We start from the raw sequence: 20,015 nt of genomic DNA, 5'->3' as shown, positions 1-20,015 counted from the left end.
CCTCAGAGAGTCTTTTGCTACCTAAGTACTTGAAATCACACTCTTGCAACCCAAATTTTTGATCGGCTTTTTTGACAATAGTCTTCCCTATTATCATCAATCAATCAATCAAATCTTTATTTTGAACTTTTATGTAAGTAAGTGTTAATGCACATACAAAAACAAAAAAACAAAAGAAAACATGAAATCAAAGAACGCCTGGGGTCCGTTCTTAGTACCTCGCTTACTACATCCAAGATCAAATCATCGCGCTAACTTTGAGCTCGCCATTCCGGTTCTCCGAACACACCTGTTGTTGACGATTAGTACAGCTGGATGAAGTAATGTGAGATCACTGGGTGGCTTAACAGGGGCTATGCATCGATAGTAGAAACATTGATCGGCAACCCTTTGATTGGTCGGCGAAAATGTCGAAGGAGCGCGCTCGGTATTTTTCGGCAGCAGAGCAAGAACTCTTGATTGAGGGATTTCAGGAGTTTCAGAGTTTAATTAAAATGCAAGGGAACACTGCAAAGGCTGCAAAAGCAAGGAGAGAGGGCTGGCAGAAAGTTGCTGACAAATTAAACTCGTAAGTAATTTAATAATAACAATAATAATGGAGTGGATTGATATAGCGCTTTTCAAGGCACCCAAAGCGCTTTACAATACCACTATTCATTCACTCTCACATTCACACACTGGTGGAGGCAGCTACAGTTGTAGCCACAGCTGCCCTGGGGCAGACTGACAGAAGCCAGGCTGCCATATCGCGCCATCGGCCCCTCTGGCCAACACCAGTAGGCGGTAGGGTAGATTTATCATATCACACCATATTATCCAATATTATATTACATTATATTATATTATGTTATATTATATCCCCTTACACATTAGAGTCACAACAGGACCCACTAGAACATGGGAACAAGTAAAAGTGAAATATAAGAATATTCTACAGAATGGTAATATTTATCACTTATATTGCTTTTAGTCTCTTGAAAAGAGACCCTGAAATAATCTGTTTGTTTATAACAGCAACCAAGAAAAGGGCAGAGCAAAAAAAAGACAGGTGGTGGTCCTGCACCCCCTCGTCAACAAGTTGGTTAAGTGAATAATACCCTCACGGGAATATCGATATCTCTCAATGAGCACACTGTCGCGCTGAGCTAAAGGATCCTGTCTGTCCCGCAATATACGCTGAATTCTGAGAACTCTCCTTATCAATCTTGCACCTTCTGCAATGGGCTGCTCGCGTATACGTATTACTACTCTAAAATATGAATTACATCTGAAATAATCAAATACATGAAATAGAATGATTAATAGTACATTTCCCTTTTTTTAGGATATGACCTGTATGTATCTGTATGGAATCAATAAAAGGATCAAGTGCTGCATTATCTTTAGTTACATTGATAATATTTATTTATGGTAAAACAGTGGTAAAATATCGCTGTTGCTTTCGTATACATGAAGTGGACATACCTGAGTGGCTGTGATCTAATCCTGTTTACATAAAGTAAACCTGCTCCCGAGCAGGTTTACGCTTACGGATCTGTTGCTATGACAGCAAGTCCCGGAGGAGCTTCGGAGAACCGAACGATCCAAGATCACGCGAAATCATCAACAATCAAATCCAGCTAACTTACTTAGCGAGGTACGAAGAACGGGCCCCAAGATGCTAAACACATAAAGGCTGATATACACCATTGAGCCCTGCTCTCAAAAACTAACTGATATAACTGATATTATCGATTTAAGAAGTTAGTGCTGAAAGTTGAACATTTTTAAAACATGTTTAACACCATCTTTTGTCAGTAAGGAAAATGACATCGTGTGGTTGGTTAGTTACGGCTAATAGACTTATATTCGTTTATGTTAGCTAACTAGTGACAGAATTGATAACTCAGAGGAAATATTTGAATAGTACCTCTGGGCAAAACATACCCATCAGTGGAGGAGACTGATGGGTATGTTGAGAAAATGATATTCTTAAACAACTATTCAGTTCAATTCTGTTTTATTTACACAGCGCCAAATCACAACAGTAGTCGCCTCAAGGTGCTTTATATTGTAAGGTAGACCTTACAGTAATACATACAGAGAAAAACCCAACAATCACATGACCCCCTATGAGCAAGCACTTTGGTGACAGTGGGAAGGAAAAACTCCCTTTTAACAGGAAGAAACCTCCGGCAGAACCAGGCTCAGGGAGGGGCGGGGCCATCTGCCACGAGTGGGGGTTGGGGTGAGAGAGGAAGACAGGATAAAGACATGCTGTGGAAGAGAGACAGAGGTTAATAACAAGTATGATTTAGTGCAGAGAGGTCTGTTAACACATAGTGAGTGAGAAAGGTGACTGAAGAAGAAACACTCAATGCATCATGGGAATCCTACAGCCTACACCAGCATAACTAAGGGAGGATTCAGCGTCACCTGATCCAGCCCAACTTTAGCCAAAAGGAAAGTTTTAAGCCTAATCTTAAAAGTATTAAAAAGAAATACATGTTCTGTGATTTATAAGCCGATATATATGAGTTTATTCATCCAACCATTCTTTTAACCACTTGTCCAGTTCAGCGTGAGTATCCAAGCTGTCATTTTACAACAAATGTGGTACACGCTGGAGATCGTCAGTCCAGAGCAAACACTGAGTGATATTTGGGTTGCTAGGTTAGGTGTAAACCTAACCTAGCAACATGAATGCCTTTGGATTTTGGGTGGAAACTAGTACCCACACAGCTACAACGAGGCCCCACACAGAGTAACAGTAGCTAAAAAGCTATGCAGCTATCATAAGCAATACATTTGTACACATTTTTGCATTTTTAAATAGTAATAGTTGAAGAGGAATTACCCTTTTTTTTTTCTACATTCAGGTTTCAACTCCTCAGTCATGAAATTTTAGATTTGAGATCTTTTTGGTGGCTTTAAGTGTTCATTTAAAGTCCTAAATTGAGACCATAACATGTGCTCAAAAGTAATATGTTGCAGTGTGTTTAGTTAGTAAAGAAAACACAGAAATATCAGTTTAATTTTCAACAGAAACCATTTCAAGTGGTCTGTAAGTAACTGAGAGTGTCTAAAAATTAATCTCTGTCAAACTGCAGCTGACATTTTCCAAATTCATCATAGAATGAGCTAATGTGTTTCATATCAGGTATCTGATTGAATCACTGGCAAGATAGTATCTTTAGGAGTTTTTTAGAAAACATTTTTATTCCCAGCTGCATCAGCTAATCACCCAGCAAAATTCACTACATGTGTATGCGACTGTGTCCGTTATCATTCAGGACTTGTTGGATTACTGGAAATCGCAGGCAGATAGTGAGAGTAAAGGTTCCAGTTGACGTCAAGCCTTTTAGGAATTACACACATTTCTCATAGTGTATACACAGTGTATACAAGTCGCCATGAAAAAAAACAACTTGGAATGTCAGCTCATGGGTCTGAGTTACAGGGTTGTTTTGCTTCAAAGGCGGGTCATGTTACTCAATCTTAGGAGTCGCTTCTACGTTAATGCTGTTGCAAACAGTGCTCCAGTTTCGTCTTACTTTTGGGTGGTCAGTCAGCCCACCAGCCAGTTTTTCCGCCCTTGCCAAGGTCAAATAGTTGGATTGAGGTCTGGTTTCTTACGCCATATCTCTGACACTGCCTTGTGATTTTGAGGGATTGTGTTATCTCAAGTACTTCGGAATCAGGTCTCCGTTACTGGGTCAGGGCGCACAGAAAGTCACAGGGGAGGATCCACTTTCTCTGTCCATATTTGTTAGTTAGTCAGTCTGCTGTCTACTAACCACCTTGTAAATTCTTTGGGTCAAAAAATGGCAGAAGACCACAGCCTCACCCAAAATTAACCGCAAAATATTGACTTTTGCATTTCCTTAAGTTGTAAAAAAACATGATTTTTCTCGCATGACAAATACTTCAAAAAGACAACAAATATTCATAATGTACTGCACATGTCTGTGAAAACAATAGGATATCTATGGCTTCCAGTCAGAATGAATGCAAGATGTAGTTTTATTCATTTTTATACAGTTCAAGGCAAGCGAGGAAAATTGACTTCCTGCGAAGACAGTAACTGTAATCTGACTACAATATTAGGAATGGAATTTCATTGTAAGCACACAGGGGCCAGGTTTTACACACTGTGCTGTTTTCTTGTGCTTTCTTTAAGTCATCCATAGGTCAAACGCACAATTTTGCACACAAGACACTAAAATAATATTAACGAGTAGGATTCCTTTCATCATGCTTTAGCCAACTACTGGTCACTCTAAAACGGATTAATTCTCATCTAACCCCAACTTTTTAGACGGCATCCAATAATAATCTAATCGTTGCAGTGACATGCGGTCATTTTTACGAAAAGGGAAGCAGAGACGATGACTGACTTCATGTCAGAACATGCTGTAAAGCTCTATGCTCCAGTGTAAGAGTCTTACCTGAGAGACAGTTCTCAACATAATAACGCTGATAACACAACAGTCATGTTACCAAGCCCGATACAATATCAATGAAAAATAAAGGTGGTGTATTAGTGAAACAGCTGGTCAACCATGGGATTAACGTGACAGTGCTGGTGAGGTTCTGCACAAGTTCAATTTGATAGTTTTATTAAACTGAGCACGACAGGCACTGATCTCCATCATGAAGGCTTTCTTTGCTAATGTGCTTCTCTACATTACACATTGGCTTCGGTGGTTAGTAAGAGAAAACTGATAAAATTATTAATCACATGGTGCTTTTTTACTTGCTGATGCTTACTTTTACTCCCGACAATGTGAAGAGTAACTGATCTCAGAACAGTGAAAGCAGAGCCAGCAGCAGTTTGTCTAGCATACTAGTCACCCCTTAGCTTTCCATGATATTACATAGGCTTATCTAAAATGCACATCCACAAACAACAAGAAAAAAGGTCTTGTAGTTTATGAGGCATTGTTAACGGGGCATGGATACTGATATTAAATAAACCAGTTATGCTATAAATTTCAATAGAGTCACAGAGAAGCAGAGTTAAGTGTGCTTAAGAGACAGTAACCACCTACAGCTACAAGATAGCAGTAATGTAAAGGATGGTGCAAAGATGCCAGTAGCATTGTGACAGTGTTGTATTTGAGGTAAAAGCAGAGAGACACTCTAACTTGGGTCCGGTTAAATTTATGTCCAATTTAGGGCTTTACTAGTCAAGTATTGCCTGCCCTGCTTGCCCTGATGGAATGCCGCTGAATAGTAGTAGTCTCAAAAAATCACCGTTACATAGTCATTCCACAAGATCCATCAAATTCAGTCATAGAAGTCGCACTTCTCAACAGACAACAAAGTGGTTTTCATATTCAAAATGTGTATCAGACACTCAGTGACACCCTTCCTTTGGAGGTCAACTGAAACTCAAAAAAATTGCTATAAAAATGTTTTTGTGTCTAAGTGTAGTATTATTTTCTATGCCAAAGACTGCAGCGATCCATTTCCTGTGGCTGCATTGCTTCACTAATGTTGTTGTGTGCTTTGTTTCCCAGAGCATAGTCTGCACAGGAATGATGACGTGGTACCCTGACCCTCAACACATTCATTGCATCCAGTCCTGTGAGGTAAGCTTAGAAGCAGCCAGGCAGTTCTGAATTAAACTTGGACATTTGAAGTAACTCTTTTCTTTTTCCTCCAATCTACTGTGCGTAATTCTATTACACACACTTGTCTTTGGTAAAGTATCAGTGAAATTCTATCTGAACATAGTGCGTCTCAAATGTGCTTTCACATGCTACGAAAGTGTAAATATCAGAAGGATCTCATTTGGTTTTGCCCATATCTCAGCACTCTGTTAGTGCTGAGATATGGGCTAATAAATCCTAAAAACAACTGCACATTTTTGGGCATAACCACATTAAATTTACTGTCTCAGACGGAGCTTTCCAGTAATACAAAACATGAAGCAAAACATGCCGTATCCCTGTTGTCATCACTACTCAAGATACTAGAGCCAGTGTGTGATGTGCTTCATTTTCATGATGACAAATCACAGGCAGAAACTGATGTTCTCACACTTTACAAGAATCCCTTTCAAATCTGGCCAAAGAAGCTTATTTTTCCAAGGGGTCCTGGCATTGCCAAATGGTGGATTGCCTGCCAAGCCTAATGGATTATCTGAAAAAGGAAAATAAATTAATCACTGGCTTATGCTAGATTTAGAGTCATTATTTAGGCAGACTCAAAGCTTAGTTTAAAAGCAGTCTACAACAAAGATTTTAAAACAAAGACAATTTTCCAGTAAATCTACGTATATTTGCAAAACATTAGTTAGAATTCTTTAATTGGGTACCTTTAATATTTCACTGTACATTATTTAGCGGGCTTTGTCATATGCTGGTGGCTAGGAATTCAATACAATAAAAAGGCTAAGCATCGTGCACAAATAGTTCAATTAAATTCAATTCAGTTTCATTTATACAGCGCCAAATCACAACAACAGTTGCCTCAGGGCGCTTTATATTGTAAGGTAGACCCTACAATAAAACATACAGAGAAAAACCCAACATTCATATGACCCCCTATGAGCAAGCACTTTGGCGACAGTGGGAAGGAAAAACTCCCTTTTAACAGGAAGAAACCTCCGGCAGAACCAGGCTCAGGGAGGGGCGGGGCCATCTGCTGCGACTGGTTGGGGTGAGAGAAGGAAGACAGGATAAAGACATGCTGTGAACGAGAGACAGAGGTTAATAACAAGGATTGTAATTGTGTCAAACTGAAACGGAATCAGCAACACAAATATAGTCCCCATGATGTTATGCCCTCGGTAAAAATACAGAGATTTACACGTCTCCAAACTACACCACTCAGAAACCATTTTAAATATTCCCTAAAGTAACATTCTTCTTCCTTTTGATTATTCCCGTTTTTTCATTTGGTTTTTAATATGTTAATTACGGAGCATTTTCTTTTACTTGTTGCATCTATTTTGTCTTTAATTTCAAGAGGCTGCTACTAATGCGACTGCTTTGACATTAATGTGACAAATCAATAAAACCGGAACTTTTCTGGATCTGTAAATGTCCAAGTCAACAAAAAGTAAAATTTACATGTGGTAGTTCATTTAAGCTACACTGTAAAAAAAACTGTAATATAAAAGTATTTTACTGTGTATTTTACAGTTTTGTACTGTTCTTCTAAAATATCATTAAATTTACATAAATAGACTGATTTTACATTTCAAATGTAAATTAAGGTAAAATCACTGTAAATGTAATAAAACATAATTTTCTTGTTTTTTAAATGTATCTGTCTGTACATATGCATATATAGATTGTGAAAATACATTCACAAATGTATCATAATTCCACAAATATTTGTCCATTATTTAAAAGATTGAACTGTTAAATTCAAATGTAATGCTATGGAAAAATGCCTTTTCCAAGCGCTTTTAGACATTAAATTAGGAACATTTTAACGTGATCAAACAATGAAATTACCTATAAACAAGGTCAATGAATGTGGCAATATGAATCATAATACATAAATATACAGTTAACAGTTGGTTTAAATAATAATGGATTGCATGCCCTGGGACAGACTGACAGAGGCGAGGCTGCCATATGACCCTCTGGTCATCACCAGTAGGCGGAGAGTCTTGACCACGGACACAATACCGAGAGTGTCCGAGCCGGGGTTCGAACCGGCAACCTTCTGATCACAAGGCGAACTGCCAACTCTTGAGCCACGATCGCCCTAAATTGCAATGATAATAATACTTATGTGATGTAACACAAGCTTATAGGACTCATGTTATATACTTTTCCATAGCATTACATTTGAATTCAACAGTTCAATCTTTCAAATAACGGACAGATATTTGTGAGATCATGATACATTTGTGAATGTATTTTAACAATCTAAATATGCATATGTACAGACAGATACATTTAATAATCGTGAAAATTATGTTTTATTACATTACAGTGATTTAACGTTAATTTACATTTGAAATGTGAAATCAGTCTATTTACGTAACTTTAATGATATTCTAGAAGAACAGAACAAAACTATAAAATGCAGTAAAATACTTTCATATTAGGATGTTTTCCTACAGTGCAGCCATACCTGCGAGCTTGTGGTTGTTAGTTCACATTCATTGGCCGATGCTTAGCGTCATGTGTCCCAACATCCAATGGCATGTCACATTGTTTTCATGGCCACACCCTAACCCCAGGTGCAGAGGCCTATTTCTGTTCAGGAATGTTGGGAATACTTTGAGATTTATATTAATTGCAATTCCTAGCTCTACATTTATTTTTTTTAAATATATAATTAGCACAGCATGGCCGTGCAATGTTTTATATGTTTTTTTTTTGTTTTTATTCCTATTAATTATATTTTCACATGTTACCTCTGAATTATTGAATCAGACCTAGATGACATGACATGTTCAGCACAATTATAATTCAAATACTCCTTTAATTATTGATTATTCTCATTAATTTTCGATCATTTTATATATTTTTCCATAGTATTACATTTTAATTTAACAGATTATTCTCTCACATAACAGAGAAATATTTGTGAAATGATGATACATTTCTGGATGTATTTTTACAATCAAAATATGCATGTGTACAAAAAAATATATTTAAAAAACAAGTAAATTGTGTTTTACTATATTTACAGTGATGTTATGTTATTTTACCTTTGACATGTAAAATCACCGTCTACTTATGTAAATTTCATGATATTCTAGAAAGACAGTACAAAGCTGTAAAATATACAGTAAGATACTTTGACATTACTATTTTTTGGAACAGTGTACCTTTCAAACTGGTTAGTATTTAGTAGTAGTTTATTTGTTCTGACATAATCAACACAGTTGATTAGGTGATGCCATGTGTCTAAGGCCACTGTAGCATAACTATAGAAAGACTTGTGACCTGTAGTTTGTATTCTAATTGAAAAGTGGTTTAATGTGCAATTTAGCATGCATTTCAGTTCACAAATACTGTAGCAATGACAGTAAATCACCTAAATTCATAAAACCAGAGAGTTTTTATTTGGCATTCGCCTTCTTGGTTCAGAAAAGGCTGGAACTACTGATGGAACACATAAACTGTTGATGTCTCATGGTATTAAAATATTCTTCCCACCTGCCAGCACTTCATTTTCCCCTTCCACCTTCCCGTGAATGTTGCTAGGCAAAACAGTTGCTTATAGCCCACTCCTCCCTGACAACACTGTAAATTATACCAGACCACATGTGCTGCATATGCTCTATGCTCTCATCCAGATGCCATTGCACACTCTTTGCACCTTGCCTCTGTTTCCACTCTTTCTTAAAACCAACATAGACATCCCGTGCAACTACCATACCAAAACTGTTATATGTAATGTTTTATCTACCTTTCAGTCCCATAAAAGGATTACATCACAGAAAAAGACATGTCTTCACCGAGATCATAAGAACAAAGACTGTAGTAAGAGTGTGCAGCCAGAGAAATGCATTGACTTATGCATGACTTCATATAAGGCATTTAGGCACGGAGGATAGAATCCATCTGCTGAAAACATTTGGTAGATGGTCACAGTGCTCCCCTTCATCTCATCATAAAATGCTGTACAGTATCTTTAAAATCAGTAGTAAGGTACAGCTAATGAAGGATTAAATGATTAAGCAAAACATGGATTAGGTATATCTGTGTTTTTGTCATTTAACAATAGTTCTGCATAAACAGACAGACCTCCTGTGAATGAGTGTTATGATCTGTGCAAGATGCAAGCTATACTATAAGTGTGACAGTGGAATATACAGGCTTCTTTACAGTTGCCAGGTAATAGCTAAACATGTGGTAATGATGTGATTATAAATGGACTGCATGTAAACTTATCTTTCAGAATAATCTACGTTCTGCTCAAAATACTTTTTTTAAATGAACATATCAAATACCTGTTGCACTACATAGAATTATCCATCCATCCATTGTCTGCCACTTACTCAGGTTTGGGTCATGGGGGCAGGAGTCTAAGCGGAGAAACTCAGACTTCCCTGATCCAGCTGGGCACCGAGTCCTTCCCAGGCCAGCTAATAGTATAATCTCGCCCGTGACTCCTGAGTCTGCCCTGGGTTCTCCTCCCGTTAGGACATGCCCGAAATACGTCCCCTAGGCGATGTCTAGAAGGCAATCTAATCAGATGTTTGAACTGGTTCCTGTCAATGTGGAGGAGCAGCAGCATCCAAAATGACCAAGCTCCTCATCCTGTCTCTAAAAGACAGCTCACGAAGCTAATTTCATTCTTTGGCCACTACCCAGAGCTTGTGACCATAGGTGAGTGTAGGGACATAGATTGACCAATAAATCAATAACTTTGCTTTTACGCTCTTTTTTTAAAGCAAAGCTGTATAAAAGAATTTTACAATCTTAACATCAGAAAAACAGCCACCTCCCAAATATACATACCTTTAAAACAAAGACCAAAGAAGCATCAAACAAAGAGTAAAACTCCCTGAACTGTCCTACCTGGCAGAAGAAATCTTTTCTTCTCTGTTAGTGAGTCATATGGAGAAGAGAAAGGGGGAAACAGTTTTCAGAAGGATGTGCAGTGACTGGGGTCAGGCCATGTAAAGAATGATATAAATTCCTGGTAGGAAATTTAAAAAAAACAATCATATAATATACTGCTGCTTGACAGCAGAGGGTTTTCTAGAATTCATACCTGTGTTATATAAACTTGGGTGAAGAGCTTGTCAGGTGTGGATGACTACTCAGAATATTCGTGTAAGTGAGGTTTGGGATTGGCTGCTTCTGCTTTTTATGCCTGTTTCTTTTACACTGATTGGAGTGGAGTTAAAGATAATACACAAACCAGCTGACCTTTTAATTACCCGTACGGGACTGAAGGGGACAGCCAGTTCTTGCTGTTTTAATATTATTCCTGGGTCTGTGTGTTTCTTGTGATCACAAGATATTTTCTGCCTGGAAGGGAATGTAAATACTAATTAACCTCAGCATGAGCCCTGGCCTCCAAATTAACCTCATCTGGGCAAAGTGTGGGGTCTGCTTATTTAAACAGTTTTCAGCAAGGAAGGACAAGAAGCATGGGAACGCTGACAAAATCCAGAATAAAGGTCAGAGCTGGAAATTTCAAATTAAACTTGCCATTAGGCTAAGCAACTTTTTGTCATGAAGGTTATTCAGAGATTTACATACAAGCTGTGATTGTAGTGAAACATCTGGTGCAAATACTGGTAAAGTATTTACTTAGAGACAGAACAATTAAATAGATTTATTTTTGTCCGTGGCCATTTAGTCAGAAAAGGCAAGGGGATTTGTCAAGTAGGGAGTTCTTTGAAGTGAAGAGAAATATCCAGAAATCTTCTCAGCAGCTGCTCTCTCCCCCTGCGCAGGTTAGGTAAAAGTCTACTGTTAGTCTTTGAAATATCTCCATCAGCTCATCAGAGGAAACCAAAACTATCTTTGGCACTCAGCACTTATTTTCATATTGTTGGCACGTCAGGCCCTTCAAGCCCTTAAGGTTCAGTGGAAAACATTAAAAAGACTTTCATCATCGCGTTTAAGATTCTGTGTAACTTTCATTCCAGAAAATTGCGTGCCACTCCAAAGTTTCTCCAGCAGGACTCCCACACTGGCCAAGGCATTGCAAAAAACTGTTTACACTAAAGGTATTCTAAGTAACTTAAAGCATATCAGTCATCAAATTATGTCCATCTACTTTATTTATCCTAGGTCATCAATGTCAAACCAAACCTAGATTGCTAAATTGCTTTGAAGAATCTTTGTAGTCATCATTTTTACTTCATCACAGTGATTCAGCAGGACTGTAAACTGGATATAACACTTTACTCATCTCTGCCGCATTCACACCTTATGTACTCTAAGGCTATATTACTGTGTTTATCATGTTGGTATATATCCCTATTTACTGTAGTGTAACTTTAGGACCGCATCAAAATCACTTAAAGCTTTCCCTTCCATATAGTTACAATTATTTAATTGCTACGACTTGCCAGTGCAAGGTTTGCTGTTTAGCAAAATAACAATTAATGCAAGGTGAGTTTATATTAGAGATGGCACGATACCACTTTTTTTATGTCCGATACCGATACCGATATCATAAATTTGGATATCTGCCGATACCGATATGAATCCGATATAGTGTTTTTTAATCAACAAAACTGTTTTTTAAATATCTTGCTGCATTTTGCAAGTCTGCAAGTTCATACTCAAGTTTAAAACAACAACTACACTAAAGCTATTCTGTTATACCTGTATACAAAAAAAATATTTCATAGTTCAGCAATACTGATCAATCTAATAAACTTAAACCTACACCATCCTCCCTATTCTGGTATTTTAAAGAGTACTTAGCGTAAATATTAAGCAACCTAACTAATAGGGTTCCAACTCCCAGTAACAACAAAAATAAATAAATAAAAAATAGGGAACCACCCCTCACGCTCCACCTCATGATGCTTAATCGACGTAATCAACCTTAATTTGATGCAGTGTGAAAAAAAATGCACAGAAATCAATTATTTTTCAAGAAATATTAAATAGATTCAACATCTTTCTTCAACAAAATTGCAGACTGCACAGATGGTACCTTCCCAAAGTAAAAAGTACTATAGCTTACTAGGGTATATATATTAGACTTAATAGTCACTATGTACAGTAATTGACTTCTATTCATTTTACATCAAATTAAAACTTTGGGTGTCAGATAATTATTTATTAAAAGCTAGACATTTTAAATGAGAATAAGAAAGAAAAGTATGTCTTTGTGCCCCCTTTTCCCAGTTAATGCCCTATCGGCCCCCCTGGCTAAACTTTGCTAGATCCGCCCCTGCACAGTTACCAGCGTCAGCTACGTAGAAAAAGATCCTTGAGTAGAAAGTAATATTAAATAAATTCTAACAACAGCTTATCAAGCTTAAACGTTCTGCTGTTGTTCAGCCGCTGGTTTCCTCTTTCTGGTGCAAAGTGGGCCAAAAACAAACAAGAGAGACGGACTAGCGACAGAAAAGCCGATCAGCTGATCATTTAAGCAGTTTCACGATTGAAGTAGCAGCAGGAGAGGCAGTCGCTTGTTAAGCTTAACGCAGGAATGCTTTACAAACATTCAGAGATGGACTTACACACTTGCTTTACTTCTCTCGGGATAACTTTGTCGGAGATGAAATGCCGGGTTGCTAGCGAAGCTCCACATGCTATCCAGACCACCGACAGGTCCTGCATGCCACAGCCGCTCTATCACGTGATGCATACTGCTCCGACGTGCTAACGTTCTGAGGTGAGTTACGGCGTGTTGCAAGTTTTGTGAGGTGCTTTCGTGATATTTAATGGATCGGATTACATTTTTTATTTTTCTCCGATATCCGATCCAGTAATTTAGGTCAGTATCGGACCGATACCGATACGTAATATCGGATCGGTCCATCTCTAGTTTATATAAGAGTTTATTTGTAGTAATCAATGCAAAAATGGTCATCTTGAGAAATTATGCCAATGGACCAAGGTAGCGCCAGGGTTTCTACAAAGATATGCAAAAGGTTGCACTCTAATGAAACAGAAACCACATCTAACAACAAGGGCTTGAAGTCACCATCCATGGAAAACAGAAATGGGAGCCTGGAGATAACTGAAGATGACTGCACTCATATTTGGGAAGGCCAGGCTAACGCCCAAATGATGTTATTGCGTTCTGCCTGAAGAACAAACTTATTTTTGAAGTCTGCAACTTTAAAAGGAAGGCTTTTCAGGCATCGGATAAATGTTGAAGCCAGAGTGGTAGATCAAGGGCAGACTGATTTAATACAATATTAATATGCTATTCAATAATTTTCACAGGACAAAGAGGTGACAGAAGATCACAGAGGGCACCGCTTTTTTTGTCACTTTATAAAATCTCTGACAAACTCACAGCTTAGCATGCCTTACTATAGTGGTTTTACAGTTATTGTGCACTGTAAACACTCCTAGGAGTGAGACAAAATTTCAACACAACCGTTTTCCCGTCTGTGTGAAACAGCCTGTGACATCTCATTAGTTTGTTTTATTGTATTGTAAGAGGCAAAGACATTTACCAACCAGCTTGTAGCATTGCAGCATTTGATTATGCCGTGTGAGATTTCTTTTGCTTTACAGTGCCCTCTAACATGCATCCATACCCTTTCCATATGCTTTCGCAAAATCCAATTTTCTTGTTCCCTTTGGTTCAGATCTCTTTTTAGCATCTTCAGCTCCGCCCCCTGTCCAGGTTATGCTTTTAGAAAAGGTTGCTTTGCTGTACTCTCTACAGCTCCCATTTCTTGAGCCAGTGGGTTGTACTTCTAGTTAGTGGTTTGGTTTATGTGTTATTGTATCCTTGCTGTTCTAAAGAGCTTGGAAAGAAAAGCATCTGGACTTCTTTAAGATGCTTGAAGACGTTTCACCTCTCATCTGAGAAGCTTCTTCAGTTCTAAGGTCAAATGGTGGAGAAGCCTACATTTAAGTCCTGGGGGAGTGTCCCCCAAAAGTCAATGTGTGAAAACGGGTGTAGGTCACAATTAGCCCAGGTTTTTGGGTGAACCCGCTGTGAAACCTAGCCCCACCCTATCATGTGATTTCCTGAGGTCAGATGGCCCAGGGTGTGAGTGGGTGTTACGGTGTCAGGGACATAGATGCTTCTTTCTCTCTTCTTTCAAACCATCTGTCCTCTCTGTCCAAAATGTGAACATCCTCAAAGAGTGTCCTTTATCCTTAAGATGCAGATGGACTGCTGAGTCTTGTCCTGTGGAGGTGGCTCTTCTATGTTGTGCCATGCGCTTGTGAAGTGGCTGTTTGGTCTCTCCAATGTAGAGGTCTGGGCATTCCTCGCTGCACTGTACAGCATACACCACATTGTTAAGTTTGTGTTTTGGAGTTTTGTCTTTCGGGTGAACCAGTTTCTGTCTGAGCGTGTTGCTGGGTCTGAAATACACTGGGATGTCATGCTTGGAGAAAACTCTCCTGAGTTTTTCTGATACACCGGCTACATAGGGGATGACAATGTTGTTGCGTCTGTCCTTCTTATCCTCCCTCGCTGGTGTCTGGTCTTCTTTTCTGTGCATCTTTGCTGACTTGATGAAAGCCCAATTAGGATATCCACATGTTTTAAGAGCCTCCTTTGCATGTGTGTGTTCCCTCTTTTTCCCTTCATTCAGGCTTAGAGGGAACATTTTCTACCCGGTGTTGTAAGGTCTTGATTACTCCAAGTTTGTGTTCCAGAGGGTGGTGGGAGTCAAAGAGGAGGTAGAAAGACAAACTCAGCCAAGGAAATCACATGATAGGGTGGGGCTAGGTTTTACAGCGGGTTTACCCGAAACCTTGGCCGATTGTGACCTACGTCCGTTTTCGCATCTTGACTCGTGTGATTAGGCAGAGGATCAACAGGGGGTTCATGACCCTTTTGAGGGATACTCCCTAGGACTTAAATCTGGGACTCCCCACCATTTGACCTCAGAACTGAAGAAGCTTCTCGGATGAGAGGTGAAACATCTTCAAGCAACCTAAAGATATCCAGACGTTTTTCTTTCCAAGCTCTTTAGACTACGATGACCTGGATGACTGAGAACCTTCACAGACATATCCTTGCTGTTAATCAGAGACTTTGTTGTATACGCTCTCATAATTCCCACCATTCCCAACTGTTAGAATGGACTGAGGTTCTGTTTGACAGAAACTCTGGGTTATTTTTAGTGGAATTGAGTGCCTACAAAGTATTGAGACGGTAAAAGAGCAATTCATCATTATATATATGGTTGTAACAAAGTCTCATGGCACGCCTGAACCTTAATTGTTGGACGCCACCACCAACACTATGTTCAGTCTAATTTTGATTTTCTGTTATTCAGATATGTAGGCAGACCATTCTAACCTGCGTCCAGCTGACTGCTTACTCAAGGCCCAGCTAAAAGTCACCTACCTAAGCTAGCTAATAATGTTTGCACATGGCATATTCCATAGCAGCAAAGCCAAGAAGTCATGCATCTGTTAAATCAACAGAACTTTAGCTGTTGTATTCAGTAACCACAGATGTAATCATCTTTGACGTAAGAAGCCATCTTTAACTGTGATTGAGATTTCTTTATGTTTTGTGTGACTGTGGTTTATTTAACCTACCTTGGGAAGTGCTTTGCTGGTACAGTCACATGCCCACTTGTCCACTGAGCTGAACACCCAGACCTATCTCGGTCAGTAGACAGCAATCATCCTCTTTCATTAGTTACCCGGTTTCGTGAGCTTTGCCAGAGCTGCCAGTGACCACAAGATGGATTTCCTGGTATGCCTGAATATACAAGTTGAATTGGCCTCTGATTATTCAGCACAAGTGTTTATTTTGATTCCTTGATATTTTGTTTCATGGAAATATGTCCCAAACAACTTAATTGTGTGGCAGTGTGTGCCACTAAGTAAAATTCTGTTTTCTGGGAAGATGCTGAGTCATTTTTTTTGGCATTCCCGGTGTTTCATGTTGTGCAAGGTAAAATTCATATTTGGGGAAGGATTATTTCTCCAACCATAACAGTGTTTCTTGTTTGTAACTTGTGTCTAGCCTTTTGGAGGGGACGGCTGGTGTGACACCATAAACAACAGGGCCTACTGCCAGTATGATGGAGGAGACTGCTGCCCATCTACACTCTCCACCAGGAAGGTACACAAACACACTTTTCCAGAGCCACACAAGGAGACACACATCAATTTCAGTTGCTTTGATACAATCAGGTTTAATTTGTTTATGCTATTTATTATTGTTATCATTATTATTATTATTTGTTGGGTCATTTTTAATAAACAGAACCTTCAATCTACTGTAAAAAAAGTGTTATTTGGCTTCCTCATTTTCAATGAAGATGGAGCTTAGAAGCTGAAGGCAGATTCTTCCTGTTTGCAGTAGTAGAAATCTGTGTCTTTTGGCACGAGCACTGTGCAGGAGACTTCTGCTAAGCAAACAAGCACAGATCCCTGCTACTTTCCCCTTGCTCCTGTTAACGACTGCGCCTATTTAGTCTCCCTCATCTGTATTTTAAACAACGGAGGAGACTAGCGGCACAAGCTTTTCCAGTCAAATTGTAAATAAGCAGGTTTTCATCACGCTGCTACGCTGTTTTCACACCTTCGACATGAAGCGATGGACGTCGGCACAGACTTGGGCATGAAGCGCAAATTTCACCGTATTATTTAAGCTGTGTTCCAAAATAAGCTCTGAATGTAAACGTCTCTGGTTTCAATTTTAATGTGTGATGCAGGCGTGTAACATAGATGGCATTTTAAAATGGAATTTTCTGTTGGGCTTGCAAAGGATCCCCTGCACGTCCCTCTATTTGAGGAACACGCTGGCCGTCTTTGTTTATTCATCCTAACATACTTGCCCTGGTGACAGCTCCCTCATGCTCGTTACGAGATGCAAACGTATCGCGTTACACTAATTGCGCTAAATGATTGCTGTATATATTAAGTGGCTAAGAGGAATGGTATGAATAATAATGAGTTAGCCCAGGTCAGCCTGTGGTGGAAACCAGGCCACATAAACACATCTTTTTCCCCTTATTTTTCTGTGCTTTCATGAGAACTTCTCTCCCCTGTTGACATTTAGGAAGTCACTTACTCCCCAGCTCTCCCACCACCGTCAAATATACTCTGTTTGGCTACTGTAAAGCCACATATTCCTGAGACTCTTTGAGGGGGCCCTGCCTGTTAATTCATATGGCCTACAGTTGGCTGAACCTCCGCTGTCTCCTTTATGTCCGCAGCACGCCATGACTCACTGGCAGCTCCTTCTTAAATGGAGGAGTTCAGCGAGTCTGCAGCTGCCGTCATAATAAATGAGCTGCCAGACTGCCACTAACTGCTCTTTTACAGGGAAAGGGAGAGGTGGAGGGTATAAGTGTGGGAGCAGCGAGGTGTCTGACGGTCTGCGGTTTCCTCGGCCACTGTAAAACAGCAACTCAGCAAGCGGGGGTCGTTTCAAGGAAGTGAACTAAACAGCCATGAGAGTGTGCATCCTGACTGCCGCGGCTCCAGCAGGGTGATGGAGCAAGAGGGGGGGTAATGAAGGCTCAGCCTTTTTCCAGAACTCTCTGTTTCTATGGGGCTCGATGTATGCAGGTGTAGGCAATTACAGGTTTTTAACACAGCGTGACCCACATTGCTTATTTTCACTGCCGCCACACACAAAAAGCCTGGACGTTCATGACATTTCAGTATTATTAATCATTCAACATAAACAGATAATGTTGATAATGTTTAGATTGTTCTGCAGCTGTGGCCACTGTGCATATCTGAAATACTTGATATACTTTGAGTCAATAGTCATATGTGATGTTGTTTGGTTTTATCCCGTGGGGCCTAGGGCTGTTCGATATAACGATATCTATCGGATATAAAAACATCTGTCGTTTCATTTTACGCTATCGTTTATTTCGTGGTGTCGCAAAATAAACTGTTTACGGCAATATTGTTTCATCGTTCTGATGGTCACTGTAGTGGCTATATTCATTTCCTAAAGTTCTCTCTTTCTCTTATATTTATCTTATACTTCTCTTATACTATATCTTATATAGTATATAACCACACTAAGGACGACAAGCCTTTGTTTTTATGCGTTGTCGTTAGCAACAACGACGGTAAAACCACGGCGTGTCCGCTTGTTCCACATAAACCTTTCACAATAAAGCTCAAGATCCTGTTGAGACTTTTCAAAATAAACTGAATCAGGTGAAAGATGCAGAATGTTTACGGATGAGAAGTAAAAACGAGCCGCCAGGTGCTAAAAAATAAACCTTAGACTCAAACTTTAGAACAGGCTTTTCCCCGCAGCACGCCGTGTAATAAATACTCACAAAGAAAACGGCGGCTGTTACAACTTATGTCTAAAAATGTATCGTTTCATGCATCGGTTACATGACGCACAGCTGGAAACACTTCAGGTCGAGCTGCTCGAGATTCACAGCATTTACAGAAAATGTTACATTTTTGTGATTTATATCGTTATCGGGACGATAGATGTCTTAATATCGGGACATGAGATTTTGGTCATAACGCACAGCCCTAGTGGGGCCAGCTGACTCCTTTTCAAGGAGCTGGAATACTCGAGATTTGAATCAGGTAAGACTGAATGATTGGGCAAAAGGGAAAAGTTACGATGTGAGCTGCCACATCATCTGTCGAAACACTCACGCTTCCGTTAATTTAACAGGAGTGTCTGTTTTTGTCCAACAAGTGGCCAAACCAGAAAGGGCTGTGGGGCTGCTACACGAAACGTTTTCGTCACGCGGGTTTTGTTCGCGAATAGGTTTCGGCAAACAGCAGGAGGCATCTCTCAAACACAGACTTGGCTTTTGTTTGTGTGGATGAAGTAAAAAACAACAACAGGCTCGTTCTCTCCATCCAGAGCTTGTTAGGCTTTCTTTCTGTCAAGATGAAGCTGTTAGGGAAACATTTAATGGTCGTGCCAGCCCGGCTTAAATGCGAGTGCTGGCATTTGAAGTGAAGCTTGCTCTTGTGCAGCGCTTTGAGAGCCCTCAGCGAAAGTATCACCCTGCCGTCAGGGTCCAGAAATAGGTGCAGTCAGCAGTGAAGGCTGACAAACTGCTACCTACAACTCTCCTTCTTACCTGTGCTCATTTTCTCCCTCTGTCTTCTACACTTTTCTCTCCCCTGCCTTCTTTCGCTCCGTCTTCCTCTCACTCCTCTCTGAGAGCGAATGTTTACATTTCTTGCAACAGACTGCTTCACGGGGCACCAGAGTTTATTTTGCAACCTGTGGTGATGGCTCGCTTCCTAGACAAGAGCTGGCAGCCTCTCGTTGTTGATTCTTAACATGTGTTCATCCGTTCACCTCCATGGCGGTGCGTTCTGCCCTCCTTTCCCATCCCCCCCGACCCTCAAGGTTTTTCTTGCCGTTCAAAGGCCACGTTGAACCATTTGACATGCGCTTTATCGGCCTCAGGGGGGCTGTTGGAGCGCTCTTCGAAACTGTGAAGAAATGCAGCAAGTACTAAGGGGTGCTTAGCTTTC

The 20,015-nt window shown here is 39.8% G+C and overlaps 1 protein-coding gene and 1 long non-coding RNA gene across 2 annotated transcripts in view; one reads left to right on the top strand and one right to left on the bottom strand.

The window, feature by feature from the left end:
- The window catches only part of pappa2 (pappalysin 2), a 95,630-nt gene that overhangs the window by 73,929 nt on the left and 1,686 nt on the right, over nucleotides 1-20,015 (top strand). Inside the window, exons 25-26 of the mRNA XM_085439617.1 lie at nucleotides 5,502-5,573; nucleotides 16,552-16,650. Of these exons, the coding sequence (XP_085295743.1) occupies nucleotides 5,502-5,573; nucleotides 16,552-16,650 (171 nt within the window). The remainder of the gene's footprint in view (nucleotides 1-5,501; nucleotides 5,574-16,551; nucleotides 16,651-20,015) is intronic.
- Nucleotides 1,988-19,958, bottom strand: LOC146688381 (uncharacterized). Its single transcript, XR_014916469.1, has 3 exons — nucleotides 19,613-19,958; nucleotides 16,119-16,284; nucleotides 1,988-2,256 (listed from the first exon to the last, which is right to left on the bottom strand). It is a non-coding gene; the product is annotated as an uncharacterized LOC146688381 (long non-coding RNA).

Source organism: Copadichromis virginalis, linkage group LG18, assembly GCF_057382275.1.
Source record: "Copadichromis virginalis isolate Kocher_CV1m ecotype Utaka linkage group LG18, C_Virginalis_male_GT1.1, whole genome shotgun sequence".
In the NCBI taxonomy this organism is placed as follows: Eukaryota; Metazoa; Chordata; class Actinopteri; order Cichliformes; family Cichlidae; genus Copadichromis; species Copadichromis virginalis.
The sequence above is the reverse complement of the archived record's forward strand: the minus strand, read 5'-3'. Positions and strand labels throughout refer to the sequence as shown.